At 44.8% G+C, this 25,392-nt stretch overlaps 1 protein-coding gene across 3 annotated transcripts in view; it reads right to left on the bottom strand.

Annotated features, from left to right (window-relative positions):
- Nucleotides 1–11,876: 11,876 nt before the first annotated feature.
- The window catches only part of TP53I11 (tumor protein p53 inducible protein 11), a 901,622-nt gene continuing 888,106 nt past the window's right edge, over nucleotides 11,877–25,392 (bottom strand). For all 3 annotated transcript variants that reach the window (XM_069623306.1, XM_069623308.1, XM_069623307.1), the window contains one exon: nucleotides 11,877–13,596. In XM_069623306.1, the coding sequence (XP_069479407.1) occupies nucleotides 13,463–13,596 (134 nt within the window). In that variant the 3' untranslated portion in view covers nucleotides 11,877–13,462. The remainder of the gene's footprint in view (nucleotides 13,597–25,392) is intronic.

Below are 25,392 nucleotides of genomic sequence, written 5' to 3'. Positions count from 1 at the left end.
GTTTTGAAAAGCTTAAGTAAAAGAAATGTTAGCGATCATTGTACTGTTATAGACTATTTAGTTTAAGGGTACTCAATTTTATGAAGGTTGAAAAAAAGAATTTATCCTTTTTTTCTAAACCAAGATTATTTTTTCTTGAACCATATACAATAAATAAATAAATAAAAACAATATATTGGTATTTCCTCTGGACATTCCTTTGTAGAGTGAAATGGATGACTCAATGTCTTTCTGTTTTAATGGGACATATTTTAGACCAAAAACGGAAGATGCAAGGGGAATTTAACGACAAAAGGGTTCAACCCCAAAGAATCACCATGGATAATTAATAACTAAAGTACCCGCTTGTCTCTGTGTTTTCTCCTCCCAATGTGGAGGTAAGGCTAACAGTTCATGAAACAAATAAAGAACTGTGAAACATGCCTATACCCTAAATGTAAAACATTACATTTTATTAAACACAATGTGCACAATCAGATAAAATAACATAAAAATGCATAGCACATATGGAAATCACAATTACAATCTAAAATACAATTCATAATATCACAAACTACATTAAAACACATAATGCAAAAAGATGTAATGCCTCAAGGTTGATAACCAATAAAGTGCAAAATTCATAAACTGTGTTGGATAGCGAATAAAGTACAAATGCTATTGATTGCGACTTTACCCTCTTGAATGTAGAACCAAATGGGTGAATGCTTTTGTGCAAAAAAGGTTCTTTATCAACTCAATGGGCCTCATTACGAGCATGGAGGTAAAAACAGAGTCCTTACCGGCATGGTGGTAATAGTGTGTCCGTGCACCCTTGACGCTGCTAACAGCAGCTGATTACGAGTGCGCAAGCACGCGCATACCCCGATGCTCCGAAACACTTCTCCGACGAGGAGCTCAACATGCTTGCTGATACGCTTGCAGTCCATTCGCCAACAACCTCAAAGGGAAGTCCAACTCAGAAAAAAAGAAATATGGGAGGAGGTTGTGCGTAAGGTGACAGCGGTTGCCACCACCCCCGCACGTTTAAAGACTGCAAGAAGTGATGGGATGACCTACGTCTCCGAGTGCCTAACATCCTGGCATCAAATCGCAGGGAGGCCATGGCCACAGGCGGGGGTGCCCACTCACCCGTAAAATTGATGTGATGGGAAGAGACCTGCAGCACCACAATAAATATGGAGTCCATTGAGGGCTTTGGTGAAATGGAGACGGGTGTGCCGACATCGGGAGATGGAGGTGAGTGACCCCATAAACCCCAGTAAACTAAAGCATGATGCAGCACAACAGATGTGAAAGTGAACCAGGCCAATGCATGGGCCATCATACACACATATACACATCCATGTCCAGATGGTGACCCAAACCGGGGCACAATGAAATGCATGCTGCGTGCCAATACCATTACCAACAGACAACCAACACACAGGGATCAATCACATGACACTTCATGCAAACCGCAATACAACGGTATGACACCTAGAATACAACACACCAGAAATGAGAGTGCATGGCGTATGCCAAAAGGGACCCCCACATTGCAAGTACCCTGAGCATCACACCTACAAGAAAGCCATGCATGAAATGTGAAATACTGAACAGCACCGTATCATGAATCTTGCATGTACCACCATCACTGATGCCCTGCATCTCTTGTACCCCCACAGGCACAGAAGCAGAAAGTGATGGCCAGGAGTCTGCCCCAAAGGCCACCACATCCACTAAGGGTACCATGGCCACACAAGAAGCCAGTGGAGCTTCCACCTCCAGGGCAACAACAATGCCTAGAGTCCAACAAAGGCCAGCAGTACAGGTCAGGGCAGCTGTGGAGGAGACAACACCAGGTAACAAGACATCCACAATGGAGTCGACCACACCTGCAGAGGCAGAGGGTGATGGAACCCAGTCAACTGCTGCAAGTTCCATTGGGGAGGTAGCAGCCATTGCCCCCCTTCAGCGACTCGGAGGGCCACACAGAGGAATTCTCTGACATGGAGAACAGTATCCATATTGTATGTCCGCATAAACCCAGTCCCCACCCCACCCCCCTGCACTCCACACAGGGCACACCTCTATGCCCCATGTGAGAACATCCCACATTACTGGCCAGTCCACATCTGTCCACAACATCCGAGGGCAGTCCAGCATTGGGCTCCGCTGCCATCACCTTCCACCTCTGCAGCCCCCACAGACATGGAGGCCCGCCTCACGAGGGTTGAGGCCCGGCAGGACTGTTTGATCGAGCTGGTCTGCCAGTATGTTGAGGAAGGAGAGCAGACCCGCTGCGAGATTCGGGAGGTAAATGTGGCCTCCATCACTGCCATGAATGCCAACACCATAGTGATCAGGGACAGCTTAGCTGTGGTCACAGATATCCTTGGCAGGATCTTGGAGAACATGCAGCAACAACAAACAGCGGTGGCTGCGGCACACAACAGGCAGCACAGAGGAGACGCAGGAGGAGAAGGAGGGTGAGAAAGGCTTAGCAAGTCCCACCAGTGCATCCAGTGGTACCATGTAGGCAGCCACCAATCCCTCACATCAGAGCCAGTCCATTCAATCTAACCCCTGAGCAGATCCACACCCTCTACCGGTTGGACCGGGACACCATCACCCACATAGTGGACATGATACACGACAACATTGTCAGCCTGATAGAAATCCGCACTGCCATCCCCCCTCTGCTGAAGGTAGTGACTGTGCTCCATTTCCTGGCCACAGGCACCTACCAGCACACAGTGGGCCAGCTGAATGGCATATTACAACGTCTTTTTGCATGCATGCTGACCCTAGTGCTGGAAGCCCTCCTGAAGCACGCACGCACCCACATATCCCTACCACAGACTGGCCAGGAGCTTGCTGACAGTAAAGTAGGCTTCCACGCACTGGCAGGCATGCCCAATTGCGTTGTTGCCCTCAACTGCACCCATGTCGAATTGGTTGTCCCTCATGCCATAGAGGTGGTGTACCGTAATCACTAGCAATACCACTCCATCAATGTGTAGATGGTATGTGACTCCAGCAAGATCAATACGCATTATTGTGCATGATATCCCAGATCCACACATGATGCCATGGTGTTACAGAACTCCACGCTACCCTGCTACATGGAGCGATATGCTGAACGACATGCCTGGCTGCTTGGTAAATTGCCTGACTGGCCCATGGCAGTGCAGTGGGGGGCTGAGATTGACCCTTTTCCATATTGAACCCTTTCTCTGGATTTGGTATTTGAGTTTCTTTGTGGTGTCAAACAGTCAGAGTGTGTTGCCATTGAGCATCACCGTTGTGCTCTCCTTGCTCTTCCTCACAGGCAGGAGGAAGGACGGTCTCTGTGCTCCGTGGCTGTGTGCGGCCCCTGTGAAATCATACCGTTGCCTGTGGAAGAATGAGTTTACATGTCAAGCACTTCCATTGTTTGCCTCCAGTAAATCTGTTCTCCATGTAAGCAAGAGAAGGTCTCCCAAGGGATGGGTGAAATTTTAGGAAGGGGGGGTACAAGGGTGTTTCCCCTCCCGCTCACCCACAATAAGACAACAAGTAATAACAACACTACACTCATACAAACCCGCATCGGGCGATGTCCACCATGGGCAGTGCTGTAACAAAACCCTCTGATGTATTTTGTTTATGTTCTTTACCAGTTGCATTCTGGTCATTGAAGCTGCAATGTGCCATCAGTATGACAAATTCCGGGAGCAGCTTTAGATGTGGCACTGCCCAAAATTATTATGATTTGGAGAATTACATTGCCCATAAGGTAACAGTACACCGTCCTTTCATCGTGGGATGAAGGGACGCTGGGTTTTTCACTGTTGTCATTTCAACATGAAAACTCATTGAATTTTGTAGGGGGGTTAAAAAAAATATATAGATGTGGTGTGGGTGTTCGAGAATAGTTAAATAATTAAAGGGGATGGAGGTTCGTGGTGGGAACGCACCTTAAAAAATAAAAAAATAAACAAGGAGTTTTCGCGTTGAAATTTCAACGGGGAAAAACCCATCATTGTTTCATCCCGCGATGAAATGACATGGAACCAAGGCAACTGCTAGCAAAGAGTACTGAGTTGAAATTGTGCAACTAAAATGACCAGAATTTGAAAGTACTTCTACAGTTCCAAGGACGCGTATGCTCGTCCTTTTTGCATAGACTTGCATAATAGCCTGGCAGTCATGGGGTTAGCCCTGGAGGCAGCTCAGAAACCTAGTTGACTTGCATGTGCTTGGCTGTCTCCTTACTTTCGTATTCTAGGTAACATACAAACTGGCAGCCTGCACCAGTGGACGCTGCTTATCACAAGTGGAACACAGACGATCTGCTGGACATGTTCACAGGCTTAGCCAGAAGGGGGAGGGGGCACCAGGCTCAATGGAAACATTAGCATGTACTTTGGCAGAAGCCAGAAACTACAGTATGACAGAGGTTGCACATTTCACCCTGGCCCTAATATATCATATGATTAGCTGTACCTGACATATCAAATGCCCATTGATCTGCCCCTCTATGGACGACAGTCAAGTTGGCAGTGTACGTTTGCTAAATCCATCCCAGCCTTTGGTTAGACATGTTTGGCAAGAGATACAAACCCCACAAACATCTTGAAGGAGGGATGCTGTGTTTTTTACGGCTAACAGTAGAATGTGGCCCGCAATAAAGACATTTCTCCTAGGATGGGAGCCAGCGTGGTATTTAAATACATACAGGGCCCCATAAAAAAGAATACTATTTTCAACAAGAGTACTGCAAATGTATGCACTTCCATGTGGATCATTCCCGTCCATCTGCCTTTCACCATTGCGAACACACGTGGGCAAATAAGTGTTTAAACAGGTGAAATCCCCTAACACATTTGGTTTGCCCTATGCATCGGAAAAAGTGTACATGCCTCCAGAAATTAAGGACGGAGGAGGCCTTTACAATGGATCCATGGGGAATCCACCTGCCTTTGCCAAGTGCTAGATTCTTTTTGAAAGCATGAACATGCCACGTTGGTGTAAAACCAAACGTGTTTCCAGGTGGATAGGCATTGCAAAACCAACTCCTTGTTAGCTCTGCGCCCCGCCCCCCCCCCCCACTCAACCTGCAAAATCAATGACAATCCCCCAGAGCATTACAAAGGGTGTTAAGACAGGTGCAACACATTTATGCCAAGTTCCAAAGGACTAAAATGAGCCCCATATTGTCATTCCCTGTGTCGTGTAGAAATGTTGCCATCACATTGGGGGCACACTCATCATACAGGGGGAATTGAGACGGACATGCTTAGGCACTCAAGTGGAGTGCCTGGATTCAGACGAACTTGTAAGTAAGCAGAAGTCCAAGCTGCTGGGTCTGCAACGGATTTTATCTTCATTTTTTTTAAACTTATTGGTGTTTGTGCATTTTTTAACACATGTGCAAGGTCAACAGCACTATTAAACAATCAGTGTCAAGCAAATACAAACAAATACTCCTTATAAATCGATTATTGGATTCAATCCGAGCATGGTTTTCTCCGAGAAGGAAGGACATTTTGAAAGACAAAATTGCATGTGTTCTCTGCCACTGGAGCAATTGAAAAATGTAATCATTTTATTAGACTAACATAAACTGTCTAAAATTGTGCAAGGTTAATTTCTAATGATCACTTCAAGTATATATTGTTGTCATAATAAGAACATTGCACTTGTCCGACTAAGCAAAGCACTTTATTCAACATAGAATATTCATTTGAATTATTTTCTGATAAAAGGCTATCGATTGATAACAGTAACAGTCTGCTGTATTCCTATTGCACTCTTTCAAAATACTCCCATGAGAAAGGGGGAAGGGGACAAATAGCACGCATGTGTGCCCGAGTAAAAGGTGCAAATGCTTGAATCACTAAATGCATAATGCAAACTGTGCTTGGTGCTCTTATCATTTTTAGTAGCACTCACCCTAATATTAAAATGTTTGTAACCCTGAGTCATATATACTCATTTGAGCAAGCACAGACTTTGGATGTGAGGATAGAAGGGCTGTGCAATCTGTCACTTTTGGGTAAGATCAAGCAAAATACCTATTCTTATAAGAGCATGCCACATCTGCTTTTAGTCAATTGGTTAGGCTGACGCCTTCACTCCTACCTTTTTAAGGTCTGAAGTCAAGGCTTCACCCTTAGCGAGGTTGCAAATTACAATAATGTATGTCCGACCTGTGAGGCAATTGCACAGTGAGTAGTGGTTGGTGAAATGGCTGAATTATGTTCCATGAGAAAATTGGTGAATTTCCGGCACAGTTCACCTACTCTGTCAATGTCCACCTTTTCCCTGCCTTAAATTTAGTTTTTTGAATTTCTTCTTCAATCATTAAGAAACAGAAATATCAGATGTTTGTCCTCCCAAAATTTTGTTTTAGCATGAAATTTCATTTTTTAAAGGGGTTTCGATTACATTTAAATTGTGTGGAAAAAAGAAATTTCAGAAGAAAAACTAATTGCCGAAATCGAGGCGAACAGTGGGAACAGGGGGAAAAACTGCCCGTCCAGCAAAACGAAATTGATGTTGAACTTCACCAGTTTTGTTTAACCGGTGGTAATTTTGCCCACCCCGACTGCCGAGGCACATGGTAAGGTAAAGTTGGGTATGATCATACATGGATAATATGTTATGGTCATAACTGAAACACTTGTGAAGCCTGCTGAGTATGGCTATAAAGATGCCATCCCTAAGTGTCAACCATACTATGCACTTTTAGTTCCAGGAGGTGAGCAATGGCCAAGGCATGCTAGAAAGGATACAAGGGAAATACAAAGTAGCTGTACATGCCTCAGTGCCCGCTGGTCCTACATGAGAGGTAAACCAGTTACTTCAAAGTAGCCGTACAACTCAGTGTGTTCCTGGCTAAATGAATTGAGCATGAATGGGAAATGGCTGACGCAAACATTGACTGAACGGTAAACTGAAATATGGCCACAAAAGCGCATAATACCAACAGGGGTGTGATGGACAGAGAAGTCTCAGAAGAGAACACCCAGGATCAGCCTAATGATCAGTGGCAGAGATGCCTGCAAGCCAGAGCACTTATTACTAGCTTGAACCAGCTACCACATACCTGTACAGCAACAGTATGACTTGTGTGATGGCCGGGAATATGTTGAAGGAACCTGTGGGAGCTCCTGACCGGGACAAATTTGTGTGAAGAATATGGGATGTTGCAAAGCAAGAGGAAGCACTTCTGAGAAAGCACTCCAGGGTGTTCTAATGAGGAAGTGTTGGTATCGGATATGGGATGTATTAGCAAGAGTGTGGACTCTAGGGCTGGCAGAAGAACCGCCCCACCCCCATAGTCTCTCCTTAAATGCCTACCACGTAGGAGGACCATAGATGGGCTGATGTAGGTAAGGGTCACTGTGGGCATGAGAGGGGGGCACTATGACCCAGCAGGCAACATGGGCATGTGTAGTGAACATGGTGTGCAGACCACATCGACTAGAACCACATGCATGAGTTATGGAGTAGCGTAAAGTGTGTTGAGCATGGTTGAAGCAAAGATGTGATTATGCTGTGAATGGTAAAACACATCTGTCTCTCTACTGAGGTCAAAGGCTCATTTGTGCCAGAATTGTAGAAGTGGAGGGCGGTGGACAGGGGATGCCGTCGCACAGATATCTCTAGACAATTCTGTACACAGGAATGGAAGTATTGCATAAAAGTCAGCAACCAGAATCTGTTGTGCTCCAATTGAACAGAAACATCTGTCATGAGTGTTAACATGTTCATCCACATTTTCTAGAAGGCCACAGGAGCAAGCAGTGATGAAGTAAAACTGTGAATCTGAAATGACGTGAATAAATGTGCCGATGACCAAACAAGTAAGCCCCTGCATACCACTGATCACTAGAGGATCCCACCAGAGGCTGGCTTGCATGAGTTCTGCCGCCCCCTTTCCTTCACGTGTCTATATCAGGTTATATCTTCTAAGCATGTATAGGTCCCAGTAGCCGTACACTGCAACCCATTGCCATGACAATGCATTGGCATTGTGTGCCCTCTCGTTTTTAGGAGTGGACAGATATTTGTGGAAATATAACTGATTTGAACACTACAGAAACATTGCTACTACCAAAATTAACAGCTAGGACATTCAGAAATATTTTCAACATTAGACACACTGGTCCAAATGGTGGTGAATAGGGATGAGCGCCTATCCACATGATTAGATTGTCAGCAGCAACTGAATGTAACTTGAACAGCTGTTAAATGTTTTAGAATCTCTGTGATTGCAGCTGTTCTGGTCACGTTCAGTAGCAAAATGCACCAATTGTTTGCCCATGAGTGCAACAAAACCTACATTTCGGGTGGGGTGGGGGGGGTTTACTGGTGATGGGAGATGCCATTTCAAAAACTGGACAGGGTTAACTTGGAGGCTCCACCCCCTATGTTGTACCACCAAGGGCCATCTGGTGAGGCGACCAAGTATCATATGGTACATTTTAAAGCCCAACATGCCAGTAAAAATGAAAATGTGATTGGATTTAAAGACAACATACACATTAAGTTGTAAATCAACAGACAAGGTATTGGTTCAACCACTGCACATAGCCCATTGATCAATCCTCTCCTTAATATACAATGTTATCAATAGGTATCAGTTTTCTTCCAATTTTTTCGCAAATGAGAGTTTAACAGATTCTTCACGTTCAAATTTAATTTCAATTGGTGATTAATATGCTCTTGCCAACACGTGTTTCGGCCTTACAGAACACAGGTCTTCTTCAGGGCCAATGTATCACCTTAGTCCTGTTTAAATAATCTAACTAAATGATTGAACGATGTCCAGCAGCTTACATATAACTTTGTTGGCTGGACTAAGAGATCTAATCCCCTTTGTTTACTCAGAAAAACAATTATTTCTCCATGGATTGGAGTTGCGCTTCTTAACCCTTACCATGCTTCCAATAGCGTGTTCATGCTGCCTGCAGTGGTCTGTTCTCTTAGTCCAGCCAGCAAGGAAGAAGGGGGTGCACGGAAAATGAGAGGCAATGATACAAAGGAGAGGAAGGATTAAGAGATGAATGTAGAAGATGGACCTTACCTGTAAAAAAAGTAGTAAAGTCAGAAGAGTAAACACAAGGGTGAAGTGAGGGGTCAAGAGATCTGGAAAAAATAGGTTGATTTAGTATTTGAAAGAGATACACAGGAAGGCAGGATAGAGGCATAATAAGGTTTTTTTGGTGTTAAGAAGAGCAGAAATATAGGATGAATGTAAAGAAGATGGAGCTTGAATGTTATTGAGGAGTTGCCATGTTTTCTATCTACGCTCTGCGCAACAAAGAAATGAGCAAAGAAGGTGAAGGTCTGGAGTGATCCAAGGTTGAGGAGGTTTACGAGAGGGTTTGAAATCACCAGCACGGTAGGAGCGGTCAAGGGTAGATAAAAGAATAGAGTTAAAATAAAAAAAGGCAGAGTCCACAGACTGCTCTGCAAGGTCCATTGTAGAGGAGAGTTAGAAGCAAAAGAATCAATAAAGTTGTAAGAATTGAAATAACAAAGGTTGCAACAAAGAACATTAGGGGAGGACCGAGGGAAGGGATGAGTATGAGGAATAAAGTCAAAGTACAGAAGGGAATGTCTGAAGGAGGGAAAGGAAATGTCGTGAAAGTAGAGGAAGAGGGAAAGGAAGCAAAGATAAGATCAAGAGAAGAACTGGAGTTGTGGGTGTGTAGTGAATGGTACTGTAAAAGGTGAAAGTATGCAAGAAGGGGAAGGAAAGGACAGGAACGGTGTGTAGTCACCAAGAAGAAAACATGGGGAATCCAAAGGTAGAAGCGAGAATAGAAGAACATCAAGATCATCGCAGGAGGTGGTAAGAGAACCAGTTGGGCCGTAGATGATGAGGAAGATGGGTGACTCAAGCTACAGGAATTATACTCAAAAGAGGGGAAGGTTAAAGAGGGATTTGCAGAAGGAAGAAAAGTAAAAGAAGTTGAAAGAGGAGACCAGTGCCTCCCCCTTTCCCAGTGGTACTGGGGTATGTGAGAAGATAGAGCAAGAAGAGGTAAGAGCTGCAGGGGTAGCATCATCAGAAGGTAAGCATCAAGTTTCTGTAAGATACTGGAACTGGTTGAGGTGGAAAAAAGCATGAAGAATCAAATGAGATTTGTTGCACACTGAGCGGGAGCTCAATACATCAATCGAATAGGAGTGATGTGTGAAAGAACAAGGAATTTGAATATGATCATTGATATGAAGGCAATGGGGTTGGGACGATGAAGAAGGAATGCGAGAGGAGACATGAGAAGGAATGTAGAAGGGCATAGCTAGAAATAAGAGATAATATAAAAACGAAGGACCTGGAGGGATCACAGTGTTTCTCGTTGGCTGCAGAGTGATAAGACAACCCGTGGTAGACTAGGCCTGACCAAGGCCGCAGCTATGATTAGATTTTGCAGCCTGGTAGAACAGCAGACAATGAAGCCTGTCAGGTCCAAACAGGGCCAAACAGGGCTATAGCAAGATCAGAGGGAGCCCTTAGATAGATGTCCTTTGATAAGGACGCCCTGGGGGAAAGAGAAATAGAGTAAAGAAGGGTCACGTGAGCAGAGATTCAGCACAGGTCCCAGACACAGGCACAGTCAGTGGCTGAGGCAGGGGACAGACAGGAGAGGTCCAGCCACCACACAGGTACTTCCTGGTGAAGGGTCACATGATTTCTCACCCCTGCCCTCCAGCGTGGCAGGTGGGCGGGTGATGATGTGGCCTGAGGCCTGTGTCATTGATGAGGCCGGGGGCCATAGAGTTCTGCCAGGAGGGGGACAGTCAAGAGAGCATTACCTCATCAGTCTCCATAGGGAAAAGGTTTCCTACAGGCTCCCTCGAGTAGCACTTTCCTTACCAAGATGCAAATAAGTTATTGCTTGCGTGGCATTGCCACTTTTCCACAAAACAGTACATGTCAAATGCCCTTAGAAGATAGAATAAATATGCAGTCGCTGGCGACTGTACCATGGTCCACACTACCCTCACATGCCACTCTTCCACTGGCAACATGCAAACCCCATGCCTTGTCCCCTTCAGCTACTGATGCCACCTTTCCTCAGTAGCCGATGAGCAGTGGGTGAACAAGGCTATAGATCCCATCTTGCCACTTTCTTATTTGGATTTTTATTGTCTATTTCTATTCGCTGGTGATAACCGTGTGTCTCGGTTTGCTCGAATAGAACATAACCCCCAGCTTTCCCACAGGTGCGTTTGTGGTCAAGGTGCGGGACCTTCATCCACTGAGTTGATGGTCTTCGTAGTCTGCGCAAGGGATCAGCCATGGAGCTAGAGTGTCTACAAAGGAGAAGGGATTCTCCCGCTTTCTTCCACATTCATGAAAGGATGGCTGGCTCCTCTCAACGCGGGCCTGTCCAGTGCGATATTTGCCTCCCTGTCCTCGGGTTTCTTGCTTTAGAGCTTCAGGGATAAACACGTCACCAATATTGCAATATGTTATGTTGTTAGTGGAGCCTTGTCACATATGACTTCACCAACACCGCATTGTGGTGGTGGTTAGGGTTACGGGGCTGCCTTTACTACAGCGTTTCATGGCGTTTGTGAGACTTGAGGGAAACTTCAACATGACTTTAACCACAGTTACATTGGTGAATTATATTTTTTTATGAACAGGATATACTTTAAAATATATGCCCAGGCTTAACTTTAGCAATCCAACAACTGAAGTTGTATCATTGAATCAACGCATCAGCCATTTAATTATCCTTCCCAACAGAGTATCTCATTGGATTCAGCCATTCACTTTCCCCAGATAATCTGGCTACAGTGACTTTTGTTGCTCTCCGATACTTAGAAAAAAATCCCCCACTAGAACCCACAACGACACACACAGAATAAGACACTCGTACACACAGTGCAGGTAAGCAAGAAGATATTTGCTCGCAGACTTTCATTAGGTGAACATTTACTATTTACTATTTTAAACTGTACACGGCCATGGATCAGCGGAAGCAAACGTTGGCAGATCAAGTCAATATGTCTTTAAAAAAAAAGAGAAAGAAAGAACGATTCGAGCTACATTGTTGAGGAAACCCTCATGGCAGGGCTGCAGGAACGTGTAGGCCTTCAATGGCTCTCTTAGTGGCGCTGCTTGATCCATTAAAAGGCACGTGTCTGTCAGGAGGGAGGGAAGAACTTTCAGGAGTGAGGGGGGGAGGGCCCTTGTGTCACCAGGACTGCAAAGAATGGGGCGAGGGCCTTTCATTACAAGGGCTAGCAACCATGAGGCAAGGGCTCTATGAACACATGGGCTGCCATGAGTGCGGCAGGGAGGGTGGCTGCCTTATCTTTGTGCAAGGGTATAGGATTGGGCCGAGGACCTAAAACGCACAAGCCTTCTGAACTATGGAAGAGCGCTACCATTACACACAGGTACAGGAGTGAAGGCAGATTCCTCCAATTAACTGGGGAGTGGCACTATAGATAGATTCAAAGGGCATCTGGAAAGTGTCAGGGGTCCTACCATTAAAATAACTGCTAATATTGAGGAAAGCACCAAAGAAAATAAACAACCTCTTAGAAGAGTGGTGTTCGCCGAACTGTTGAAGCAGTGGCGGTAGTTGCCAGCGATGCCATCGGTTCAAGAGCCTTCGACAGTGGGACAGGACTACAATAGTTGTGGGGCACGTGAGGGTTGGGCATGGGCCCTAATGTCTTGGCATAGGTTATTTGGAATTAAATTGGATTTCTTTCATCACATGGACTCTGAGCAACGGGTGAGGTGTGTTTTTACTTTCGCTAAGGGTGAGCGATTGTCCTCATGCTGAAAGGATTGTCGGGTGTGCAAGAGGCGTCCTTGCTGTCACAGATACTATCAGTAGTGCGACACCCTACAGCAGTCACATGGACTGTCAGAAGAATGAGAGGGTTCTTATTCGCCCATTGCTTCCATCAGGTTTGTGAGAAACCCTTTTGCCGTCCCAGAGACCATCATGTGTGAGAGGCCCTTCGCGGTCACTGGGATTACAGTGTGAGATGGACCCCTTCATATAAAGGTTCTGCCAGGTATAAGAGTAGAGGCCATGGTGCCACAGGTCAGGCGTGGGAGATGACCCATTTCTACCCCAGGGAATGTCATGTGCAGCAACGAGTCCATGCCGTCACGGGGGCTCTCAGTGTGAGATACCCCTCCACACTCTCAATGACTGCCAGAAGTTAAGACGACAATGGCCTGGTAGTTTGTGGGGCTTCTTTTGATATTACACAGACTGTCAGGTGTCAGGGAGACCCTCTTATCGCAAGGACTGTCGGGTGCGAGAGACGCCCTGGTCTGTCACATTCAAGGAGACTCCCTGTTGCCATAGGGTCTGTCACAATCAAGCAACTGAGACTGGCATCTAGTGGTCAGACGGGCCTTCGTCATATCCAATTTCTTAACATCAGACCTGCAAAACAACATGGAAAACTAAAAAAACAGGACCAAGAAACAGGGGGTGCGGCATTATAGCTTCTTGGGCCTGCGGCCCACTTGATAGTAGTAGTAGGCGCTGATGAAGATGAAGAGTGCTCGGCTGAACAGGAGCGTGGCGGCCCCGTTTGAAATGATGCCATTCTCAATAAGGGTGATTGTGGTAACTGTGGAGAGAGGGAGAAATGGTGATAGAAGGTTAGAAACTAGGGGTAGAGAGGAAGCTGTCATGAAAGAAAAAAGGGTAGAACATGGGGAAATCTCCATTGTACACATTCATTGACAGATTGAGACAAACACCATAAAATAGCCTTACTCACCAGTCAACGCATTCCTCTAAGGCTCCAAATAAGAGGTGCACCTGCCTATTTTCCCTCCTAAAATCAGGCCAATAATGGCCAAGGAAACCTTATGCCAACTGAACTGCCCAAGCAATGTGTTCATACCAGTGGCACGACCAGCGCCTTCCGCAGGGAGGACCCCTCCTACAGCACTGCCTGATGTAAAGACAGCATACTCAATGCAATTATTCGTTTCACTCTCTGCTATTGCTGACTAAACAGAGAGTTTCAAAAAATGACTACCAGTAAAATAAATCTTTTTGACAAAAAAAAGTATGCCATTCGGCAATAAGAACCGCATTTGAATCACTAAAGTCTTTGTACTCCCAACTTTTGAAAATCGGGAGAAAAATAATTTTACTACCAAATTCTTATCTGTGGCCCTGCGCCCGTCAACGCAAAGGTGTGTCACATCTTTTAGAAAGAAAGGTGTAAGAATCAAACAATCACTGATTCAATGGTGCTGAAGGAGCAGCTTCTGTGAGCGACATATCCCTGCACAGGCGGCTTGAGTGACAGCAGTGGAGAAGGATAGGTTACTTAGCTGTTACTCATCTTATTTATGCATTTATTTAATTTTGCATTTGTTAGACGCACTAAACCCGGAGGCATCAAGGTGCTGGTTACATGTTACATCGTCATGGCAGTTAATAGATCCATGTCGAGAGAACCTGCGGCCAGGGGCATAGGAGACCCATAAAATCTGGGGGGGGGGGACAGGGGACAACTTGGGACTTTGTTTTTTTAATTTATTCATTATATTTTAGTCAAAGAACTCGACTTTTCCCAAAATTAAAATAGGAGCACAATTAAATCACATATATCATCACTGTATAAAACAAGAGAAAAGAAGAAAAGAAAACAGAAGAAAATTAAGAAAAAAGCAGTTCAGAGTACAAAATCCTTCAATTTGGCGTCTCACCTCAGAAGGCTCAGTTCATGTAAACATGTTCGACTTCATAGGTCAAAAGGCTTTCATGGCCTGAGCATAGCTCGTTCCAAAAAGATTGGGTGTCCACCCACCATTCCTGGCTTGTCCTGTTTTCTGGTCGTTCCTGCGCCCCTCTCTCCCCTGCACACACTGGTCACCCCGTGCTGCAAACCATCCCCATCTCTCATCTGCACTCAGTTCTTGTTCCCATCTCTCCCCTCCCTTGCTCCTCTCTTTTTTTGTCCTCTGCAACCCTTCTACCCTTTTTTCACTTTGCAGTCCCACTGTTTGACGGAACTGGGGACAGCAGGCTAAATCCTTGGTCATACAGTTAAGACGGGCTTAGCGTGTCTTCTCTTTCTTACACCTAGATATTTCCAGCTTGACTTGGGCATAGATTTCAGTGGAATGGTAGCCTCATGGCGCAGTTAGATTGTTAGGCTACTGGCGATGTCTTCTTAATGGGGAGGGCCATAATTACGATGTAAAACATTGTGTAGAGAAGGTGAGTTGGGAGTGAAAGCCTGTGAAAAACGACCAGTGTGGTGGCACTGTGAGGGTGATTGTATTGAGAAGAGCGTGTGATTACGCAAGCTGCCACATAAAGTCCTTTTAAAGGAGGTAGAGAGGAGCTGAGAGGAATGTGTTGCCTTATTCTATTGGCGAGATGATGAGAGCCTTGCTGTCAGGATCTCCTGTGGGTCTTGCACAGAGGTAACACAAACTCCTGTCTCCCCATAAGGTCTTGGCACCTGCACTTTAATTATAAACAGGGAACCGTCCGCAACCTGCCCAGGAAAGAGGGTTAGGGTTCACTGGATTGCTATTGCTGAAATAATTGAGGCAAAGGAACGCGACACAGGACGGGAAAGCACCAATATAAAGTGTCAGCAGAATAAGAGTCATCCAAATGGGCTCTGCAAGCAATACCCCTGACTAGGCCTTTCCTGATTCAATGCACCTGCATATTGGGCTGGAAGCTGAGAAGGGCTGCACTTTTGAAAAAGTAATTGATTTCATGGAAATGTATGAACAACAGAAATTAGATTAAAGTTCACCTGAGTCACCAAGCAGAAGTTGGTGTAGAAGGGGAACAAATTTCTGTTGCCCATCAATGCTGACCCTTATCTGACCACAGAGGGTGAAACAATACCCCACTCATGAGAGAGAAGGCACGGATGGTTGCTGTTCATACTGGCCAGGTCACGGTCACTGTCACTGTCACTGTCTTCCTTGTTAGTATTAGCATTGTAGTGCTACTGATTGTTGCTGGACATAAATGTAACACTCAAACTGCACAGCATTTCCTTTATTGTATCACATTGGGCGTGTTATGCATGTAAGTAAGTGAAAATCCAGGCTGAATGGACCGCTTTATTGATAGCTTTTGAGTTACTTAAGATGTGTGCCAAAAAGACTAACTGTAGCGATCTTGTTTATGGCGGCCTTTGAGATGAGATATGTTCTCTCAGAAAACAACATCTATAAACCACACATTAGAAAGTGGTATAGATATATTGACGATGTCATTTTCCTGTGGAGAGGCAACATTGAGTCCCTACAGGAATTTTTTGCCTACTTGAACTGCCAACACAACACTATTAAATTCACGATGTTACATTCCAAATCGACAATTAATTTCCTGGATTTATGTATCAACGTGCTGACTATTACACACATGCCAACAAATTAGCAAGTGATCTTAAGGAACGAGGCTACCTGAAGAAACTGGTATCCCATGCCCTAAAGAGAGCAAGATTCACGCCTCGAGAAAACTTGCTGGAATCAAACTCGAGAACACAAAAACAGGATCGCATAACATGTGTCACTACTTATAGCACACAATCATTTGCAATCAAGAAGACACTCTTGAAATATTGGTCCATGGTGAGTAACTGTCTCCAAGATAAAGGCAAACCTTTATTTGCATTTAAAAGATCGAGAAACTTGAGGGACAAACTGGTACATTCTACTAGCCACGGCAAACCCAACACAAGTCACAGAATCCTTAGACCGTTGTTGGGACATTTCCCCTGTGGAAACTGCCGGGCTTGTAAATATACAAAGAAAATGTCCAATTTCAAAATTCAGGAGAGAACATGGGACATACGCTTTTTGTCGAATTGTAAAACCGCCAATGTCATTTACTGCATCCAATGCCCATGTGGACTGAGGTATGTGGGCCAGACCACAAGACCAGTCCACATAAGGATCAACGAACACCGATCCAGGATTAAGTGTAAGAATCACCAAGCGCCAATGGTGTCTCATTATGTGGCCTTTGCCCATACGTCTGAGGACATTCAATGGTGGGTATTGGTTACTGTGAAAAATAGTTCCAACCCTAAGAGAGCATTGAATGACAAAGAGTCTAGATGGATCCATCGACTGCAAACTCTTGATAAATTGAGAGGTCTGAATGAGGAAACCCCCTCCTATCAATTTTTACATTGACTTTGGATACCCCCAAAATGTATCCTACATTCTGGCCTGTGATTTTTCCGTGGACTTTTCTGATGCTTAGCCCGATCCATGTGGTCACTCCTTTCCTATGTTATTGACTATGACTGCACTGCACTTACAGCAGCCCCGTAGCAGTAATAGCTCCAACACACCCAGGCAGCCACCATACAGACCAGACGGTTTTCCGTCTGCAATGCGCATTATTTTTTGACGTTTTATTTAGCGGCCTGGCCCGCTTGACCGCTGCGCTACCATCACAAGCAGGGTGTTATTCCCCCTTCTGGCCACCACCACTACAATGGCACACTTTTTCTGGCGCCTGGACTGCATACCCAGTCTCGAATTACGCCAGTAACGTGGCTGCTCAGGCGTACGCCAGACAACTCGATGATCTTTCATCTATACGATTGCATATCGAGCTCGCTTAACTCAATCAGGGCTGCATTACTATATCTTGGACATCATTGCCGTGAGGACCTTTTAGCCTTGCACGGCTTAACTGGTGAGACTGCGGAAACTGTATGATGATGACACGCGCTGCTTTTCATCCCGGTACACCCACATGACAGCCCTGCTGTGCTTATCAGAGTTTTTCTGCTCTTGTTGCTCCCTGTAGTCCCCAGCCCACACCTTAGTTGTGGTCCGCATACAATGAGCGCTTTACCTTAATGCATTATTTTGGCATTTGTTTTTCTTGACCTTTAGATGCACAGATTCAAGACGAGTAACGAACGATCCATCTGATATGTGCACACAAGAATACACGCTACTTTTCAATGACCAGCATTAACCACGGCTTCAGGTCAGCCTCTTATTTTAGTACTTTTACTGTCTATACACTGTCTACCACGTAGGCTTTAGGAACATGATGCGAGAGAACTGGACATATTTTTTGGGTTCTACTCTTGTTTCCTCCCTAGAAAAGCGATGCGAATATCAGGCCCTTTGCACCTGAGCGCCTTCAAGCTAGTTGACACCATAATACTCCAATCCAGCCTAGCCGAGATTTGTCTTCAGGCACTTCTTCTATTACTCCATCTGAAGTAAATTTACCCTCCATGGTGTGGGGCACATTAGCCAGATCCGGTGATGTTATTACACCGCATTATGTTTCTTTGCTTGTTTCTATCAATAAGTCTTGGTCTATATATACTATCTGTTCCTCTGACTCAATTTAACTATACACAGACTTAAGCACTTTTTATTTTTTGGATTATGGACACACACTTCTGCCAGAAGCACTACTCTCTAGAACTTGACTTTTTTCTGGCTTTGGGTGTTAATCTCCGCTTTTCTTCCCTATCCTTAGCGGAGGTATTGATCACTTTTGTTCAAGACTTGAGTTTCTCTTCTTTTTTTACATTTATTTCCGACAGGAATTGAAATGTTTTTAATCTTTCATTAGCCATCTACGGGTGGCTTTTTAACTTGAATTTTTTGCCCTTTCCCTTTACCCTTTTCGTTTTTTTTCATAGGGGTTAAAAACCGTATACATCTGACTTTTGGTCCTGAGGAAGGCGTTTTCTGTTTAGACCTTTACGCCGAAACGTTTTTGACCACACCTGACTGACCTCTTTGGCCGACAGCGGTGGCCACTGTGCCTATATGCATTAGGCCAGTTCACACATACGTAGACCTGAGCAGCACTGTAAGAAGCGGTTGGCAAGTGTGAATGTATAAACCAAGCTTACACTAGCCATACATCTCCACACCCCACTAGGAATTATAATTGTTTCGTTCGTTCCTTGGTTTTCCTTGGAATGTACACAGGTGGACTCCCATAAATAAAACAGGGTGAAAACTAAATAACTTTATAATATTTTTCTGCCTATAAGGATAGAATTCATGTCCTGTGATATTTAGAATTGTTTTGTTTAAATGTAAAGTCTTTTTTTCAGTGGTTTGTCCTTTTGAATTGTTTAATTTTTTGTATATTTTCTTTACATTACCTGTTTCCAATTATTATTGTTTTTTTACGGTGCATGATTTATTCTGATGCCGTTAACATGATTATAATATGTTATGTATTCAAAATTGAACCTGCTTCCAGATAATATTTTGTTAAATGACATTGAGGCTCATGCACAAAAGATTGTTTTATCTTTTTCATTAAAATAACGAAAAATACACATTTTTGTATGATCAAGATTCTGCACTGTGTCAAATGTATATCTTCAAAGCAATGATCTTCTGATAACATTAATGACATAATTATATGCAAAGAAGAGGTTAAACACACATAACTTAGGAGCAATAGATTTAGTCTGTGGTAACCCTTGCTTAAAGCAGTTTAACACACAAACTGAGGTTAGAGAAAATAAGGTGAGCATCAGTAATGGATATACCGCATCACCATTACTTTATTCCCTGTGGGGACACAATTTTGTGATTTTTGTTGCATTCTTCCCCCAGTCTCCCACAGAGTAGGGGTTTCACTCTTCAGTATATATAACTGTAGTACCATGACATTTGTGGGGAAACAAATGTGTTTCAAGAAATATATTTAATGTATTAGACACATTGCATGAAGGTAAGTAACTTAAAAGGGTTCCATGTGTTAATATCCCCGCAGAAATATCGCCATACTAAAATATCGCCATATTTTTGCGGCAATATTAAGGCATGGAACCTGCAGGGGACACCCCCGGAACTCCTGCATATTTTTAAAGCAGTGGGAGACACCCCTGCAACCCCCACTCCCAAAAGCCCTCAAAATGATCCCCCCAAAAATATTGCCTATGGCCGTTCCAGATGACCATATATACGGCAATATTTTTGGTGGGGTTATTTGTAGTGATACCCTTAAAAGTTATCAACAAAGTGGTGCATTCAACCAGAAATTTCTATGTATGTCCTGAACTTTATGTGATCACTATGCATTTTTTAGTGGGCATCACCAAAATGCAGACGTTTTAGTTTTACCCCATTTCACTGCATATATATACAGATGAGACCCTGTGCAGCCCCCCACCCCATAAAAGCTCACATGTATTATACATTTTACCCACCCGCCATATATATATGCAGTGAAATGGGGTTGTGGAAATTCAGCATTTTGGGATGTGCAGTGATGGGGTGATACCCTTTATGATACACAGTTTGAGTGCAATGTTCTGGTTTAACGTGTGTGCAGACTATTTTTGGGACCTCAGCTTAAAATGACAATATTTTCTAATTTATTTTTGAGTGTGTGGGGGTTAATACTTGTTGGGTGCACATTATTAGGTTGGCATTGTGTTGTGAAGAAGCTTGTATGCCCATGTCTCCATGGATAGATGTAACAGTGGTGGCTCTGCGTCTGGGGGCAAAGACACTGCCTGTCCCCTTGTAAAGAGATACGTTTGGATCAAAATTCAAAACTCACAATGTTCCTAGCAAGAAGCGCAGTAATACTAAAACAAGAGACAGTCAGGGACATGCAGCTAGCAAGATGCAGCTGATTGCCAGGCAGTGCAATGCTTGTGGGGTCGTGTAAGGGCAGGTCCTGCGCAGAAATATGTTTGTTTTTCTGAATAGTGCCTAAAGGGGAAGACAAAGATAGCATAGGTTTGTTCTTTGGAGGCCGGCAGGGTATAAGAGGTCTGGAATGGCTGCCCCTCAACTTTTTGCGTAAACAGCATGGCCCCAGACTGACAGTGGTTTTGGGCCTGTGTACGGCCTTATACTTGCCAACCCTACTGATTTAGGCAGTAGGTGGGCTACTGCTTTTTAAGCAGTCCTACTGGCTACAGATTTGGGTGACCGATCCTACTGCTTTTTACAGTGGCAGGTAATTTAAGTGACTCTAAGGCAATTAATCTGTCTGTGCGGTGGGTGGATAAGTGATACATTTGAGTGATGGGTTCAGATCAATCCACTGACCTGACAGCTACATGACTCTGCCCTGTATTCTTGCAAGGAAGGCAAGTTGCAGAGCGTACCTCCATCATACAGCATATGCCTATCAGACTGAGGAGGGTATCAGTCTCCATGTTTTTCAGTGTTCCATCTCCACTGCATTAATAAATATGTACTACCCGGGCTGATGCTACAGAGGAGTGGAAAATGTTGCCTACGAGCTCTGTGTGATTACCTTCTGTGAAGGTGGGTAATACAATTTAGTGTTAACTTACCATTCAAAATTATACATTGTGAACATTTCAACATCTCTCCATGTTGTGCTAGTTGATGGTTTGTGCATTTTAGAATGTTCCAGTGGTGCCAACAATGTATGGTTTGTCATTTCCTGCGATGTCATTGTCATGCTAAGTATTACTTTTGAAACTTGAAAAATCCTACATTTTAGACTTTTTGGTTACAGAATGTTGGCAAGTATGCCGCCTGCCCACGGGGTCATGCAAGGCTGCATGGGGCAGGCCCACACTGAGGAAGCACTAGCAGCTCCTTCAACTTGAACGCGCTGCACGTGTTAACTGTATAAATATCATATTTAAACAGTTAACAAGTGCAGTGTGTTAAATATGACGGTCGCTCGTTCGTTCCCTCTAATTAAATCCTCCTCCCCCAACACCCAATGCCGGCCCGGTCTGCACTGCACCTCCCAGGGTGTCAGACAGGACATGGGAGTGGAGGGGGGGCACTTCACAGCTGTGCACGATCTTTTGCTTAGACCCATGTCATGTGAACGAGCAGAGCAGGTTTGTGTGGTGAGAAACCGTGCCACACAAACCCCCCCTAGCCCTCCGCTCAGCACCATCAGCAGTTTATGCAGCTTTAAAAGGTACCAGACAGGAAAGCCGGGGAAATGTTAAAATTTATCATGTGCAAATTAATTAACAAGTGGGACGAATTAAGGGGCTTGCTGGCTTTTTCTGACTACTAAACATTAACTAAACAGGCAGAGTTGCATCGCTGTGGCACCCTTGCACAAAAACACACTTGCCTGGGGCCACTTTGACTTGACTAACCTTACTTAGCAGGCTGAGTAAGTGTGAGGTCTCTCCTCAGGGCCCCAGCCTCCAGGAGGTCGAGTCAGCGGAGTCACACTTCTCTCACGCTGTCAGTAATCAGGAGCACACGTCGCTGCCTGGCTAGTGGTTCTGAAGCTGAGGCATCGCACTTGCAGGGGCACGTGCAGTATGTCAGCCTGGGCATGTGACACTAAAAATGTGCAGGAGGCAGGCACGGGGGTGTGGGGAACGCATGAGCGAGCTGTGCAGCAGAGTTAAGAATCTTGTTTGTTTACCATTACCAATACCCAAGCCGCAGCGCTGCTGCTGACTGTCTGAACTCAGTGATGTAAAACAAATTGTGGGGTCCCCCTTGTGAGCCATGCTGAGGGGGGCCCCCCCATCTCGGTACCAAATCACGGGTCGTGCCACACTCTGGGCCGGCCTAGATTATCATGTTTGCACAATATGCACAAACCTGCTGCTGAAGGGGTATGCCACACACTGTACTAGGAGAAATATATAAATGTGTTTTAATGCAATATACAGCACACTTTCTGAGAAAAAAATGGCAAAAAGTCAGAGTGTTTGCAATTGGTTTGTAGGGTAATACCAATCCAATACATGTAAGTCACCCACAGCGCACAGGAACATTAATGCTTTGCTATTAAAAATGCCATGCCACATTGAAAACATGTCCCACTGGCTGCACAATGTAGACCAGTCTAGACACATAATAACATTACATTAAAGCATGCCAGGCCACATTTGGACAAACCTAGACGGGTTGCACCAAAATGCCAGTCGAAGCAATAACACTCATCAAAAAGAGAGCACACATTCAAGCCCGGGTCTCTGCGGCCTCTAACACAGCACACAGCCGAACTCTTTAAAATCAGCAAGGAACTGGTCAATCCTGCTGCGGTCTCCACCACTCCTGTTCCCTCCCGGACCCTCTGTATGGCTCTGGCCTCTCACGTCTGTGCTAAAACCCAGGACATGCTGTCCTCTATCTCCTCTTCCTCTCCTTCTTCCTCTCTCTGCCCCCCCCCTTTGGCCATCTCTACCTCTTCTCCACCTTTCTCCTCTTTCTCCTCTTTCTCTCTGACAACACCTGACGAGGTTTCTAGACAAGTCCGATCTATGAAAGTGTCATCCAAACAGGTGCTCCCCTGCTCCTCTAGAACAATCAAGGACTGTATTGACACCCTCACTCCAGCTTTGGCCGATGTTTGAAATCACTCTTTCGCCACTTGAACGTACCACTCTCCCGTGAAGCACTCCCTATGCACCCACTCCTCAAGAAGCCGTCTACTGATCCTACCTGTCAGTGTTATGCGGTTGAAACTAAGCTTTCCTTCAGGCTCCTCTCCTCTCTTGCTCATTCCCGACTGTCTATCTGTGATTCAGGTTTGGTGCGCCTCTAACAATCTCTGTCTTGTCATCATGGCTCAGGAGGGCACATTGTACTATGATATTAAACATCAATTGGGCAACCAGAGTTCCATCATCCTTTCTAGACTAGAAGTAAAGTTTGAAGAAAGGTTAGCCTGGGCAAATACGAATCGAGAAACACTGATTGATAATCCTGGAAAAGCAAAGAAAGCCTTTGCCTAGATAGCCAGCGCTTACAAAAAGGCTGTCCTCCTAGACAAAAGAACTGCCTATAACACTACGATAGAGAAGGTGAAATCCAGTGCTAGGGAGCTCTTTGCTATCATGTACGAAATTGACGCGCCTTTGCCCCCGCCCACTAACTGCACATGCAACATCAACAAACTACAAATCAATCAAAATCAGGCCCTGAGAGTGGCTCTTAACATTCCAAAGTATGAGCATATTTCAGCAGCACACTGGCTACCTATCCCTGAGCGTATTATTATTAAATCCTTAGCCATCATGCACAAATAGCTTTCTAGTATGTCGCTGAGATATCTTTTGCACAAATTCACTAAAGTACAATTTACCAGACCAACCCGCTCTGCATATTCTCACCAACTTACTATCTCAAGATTCAGGAGAAATAGTTCTGCGGGGGCCAGCTTCCTGGTCATTGCCTCCAAGAACTGGAACGCTTTACCTTTGCCATTGAGATCTGAACAGTCTTATTGGACTTTCTGGGAACTTCTTACGACTTTACTCTTCTCCTCGGACTTGCCGCGTGTCTGAGCCTTCTGTAGGCAGCAGGCATGGGCGTAGGACATGGGGGAGATAGGGGGACAAATCCCCCTCACAATTTTAAGTGGGGGGATACAATGGCATTCACCCCCCCAGTTTCCCCCAGTTTGTGCGTCTCTCTGCTGCACCAGTTTGTGTGTCTGCAGCGTGACCCTGTGCAGTGATGTATGCAAACAGTAATCATTTCTTTATGAAGAAAAAGTGACTACAAAAAGAAACTTTCTTTTTGAAGTCTGAGGGCTCTCCCCACCCCATGACATGGAAGACCCCCGGCTGGAGGCCTCCATGTCATGGGGTGGGGGAGCCCTATGACTTCAAAAAGAAATAGTTTATTTTTGAAGGCACTCTGCCTTCATAAAGAAATTATTTTCACTATGGATCGGTCCTTAATGGAAATAATTTCTTTATGAAGTCAGAGTGACTTCAAAAAGAAACAATTTCGTTTTGAAGTAATAGGGCTCCTCTCAACCCCATAACGTATGCGTGTCTGAATGTAGTATGAAAGGGTCTACACTTAAACGTGTAGTTGGCTGCCTGTGTGAGTGTATGATGAAAGGGTGCACACAAATGTATGGGTGGCTTGTGTGCGTGTGTACATGTACAGTGAAAGGGTGCCCACTTAAATGTATGAGTGGCTGCCTGAGTGTGCCTGCATGGTTAAATGGTGCACACTTAATTGTATACATGGCTGCCTGTGTGGGTTTATGGTGAAAGGGTGCACACTTAAATGTACGGGTGGCTGCTTGGGTGTGCCTGCATGGTGAAAGGGTGCACACTTAAATGTATGGATGGCTGCCTGGGTGTGCCGGTGTGGTGAAAGAGTGCACACTTAAATGTATGGATGGCTGGGTGTGGGTGGGTGTGTTGTGGTGAATGGTGTGTGTGCTTGTATTCAGGGGTGCAACAAAACCTACATTTCGGGGAGGCTAATCCTTCAAATGTTGGGAGAGGTGCTAACTTCATGGGCGGTGGGGGAGGGGAAAACTTATTTGTGTGGGGGCATCTAACTTCTTTACGCATTTTAATGAGACTATTCTAGTGCAGCTTCTATGTTACACGCAGTTAACTCTCTCCTTTAAGTCTGAAAACACCCATTAATGGACAGCTGTGAGAATGAGCGGTCTCCTGTCTCCTCTCTTCCCTTCCAGTCACTCCACTGAA

This window comes from Ambystoma mexicanum, chromosome 11, assembly GCF_040938575.1.
Source record: "Ambystoma mexicanum isolate Mex_15411 chromosome 11, UKY_AmexF1_1, whole genome shotgun sequence".
Taxonomy (NCBI): domain Eukaryota; kingdom Metazoa; phylum Chordata; class Amphibia; order Caudata; family Ambystomatidae; genus Ambystoma; species Ambystoma mexicanum.
The sequence above is the reverse complement of the archived record's forward strand: the minus strand, read 5'-3'. Positions and strand labels throughout refer to the sequence as shown.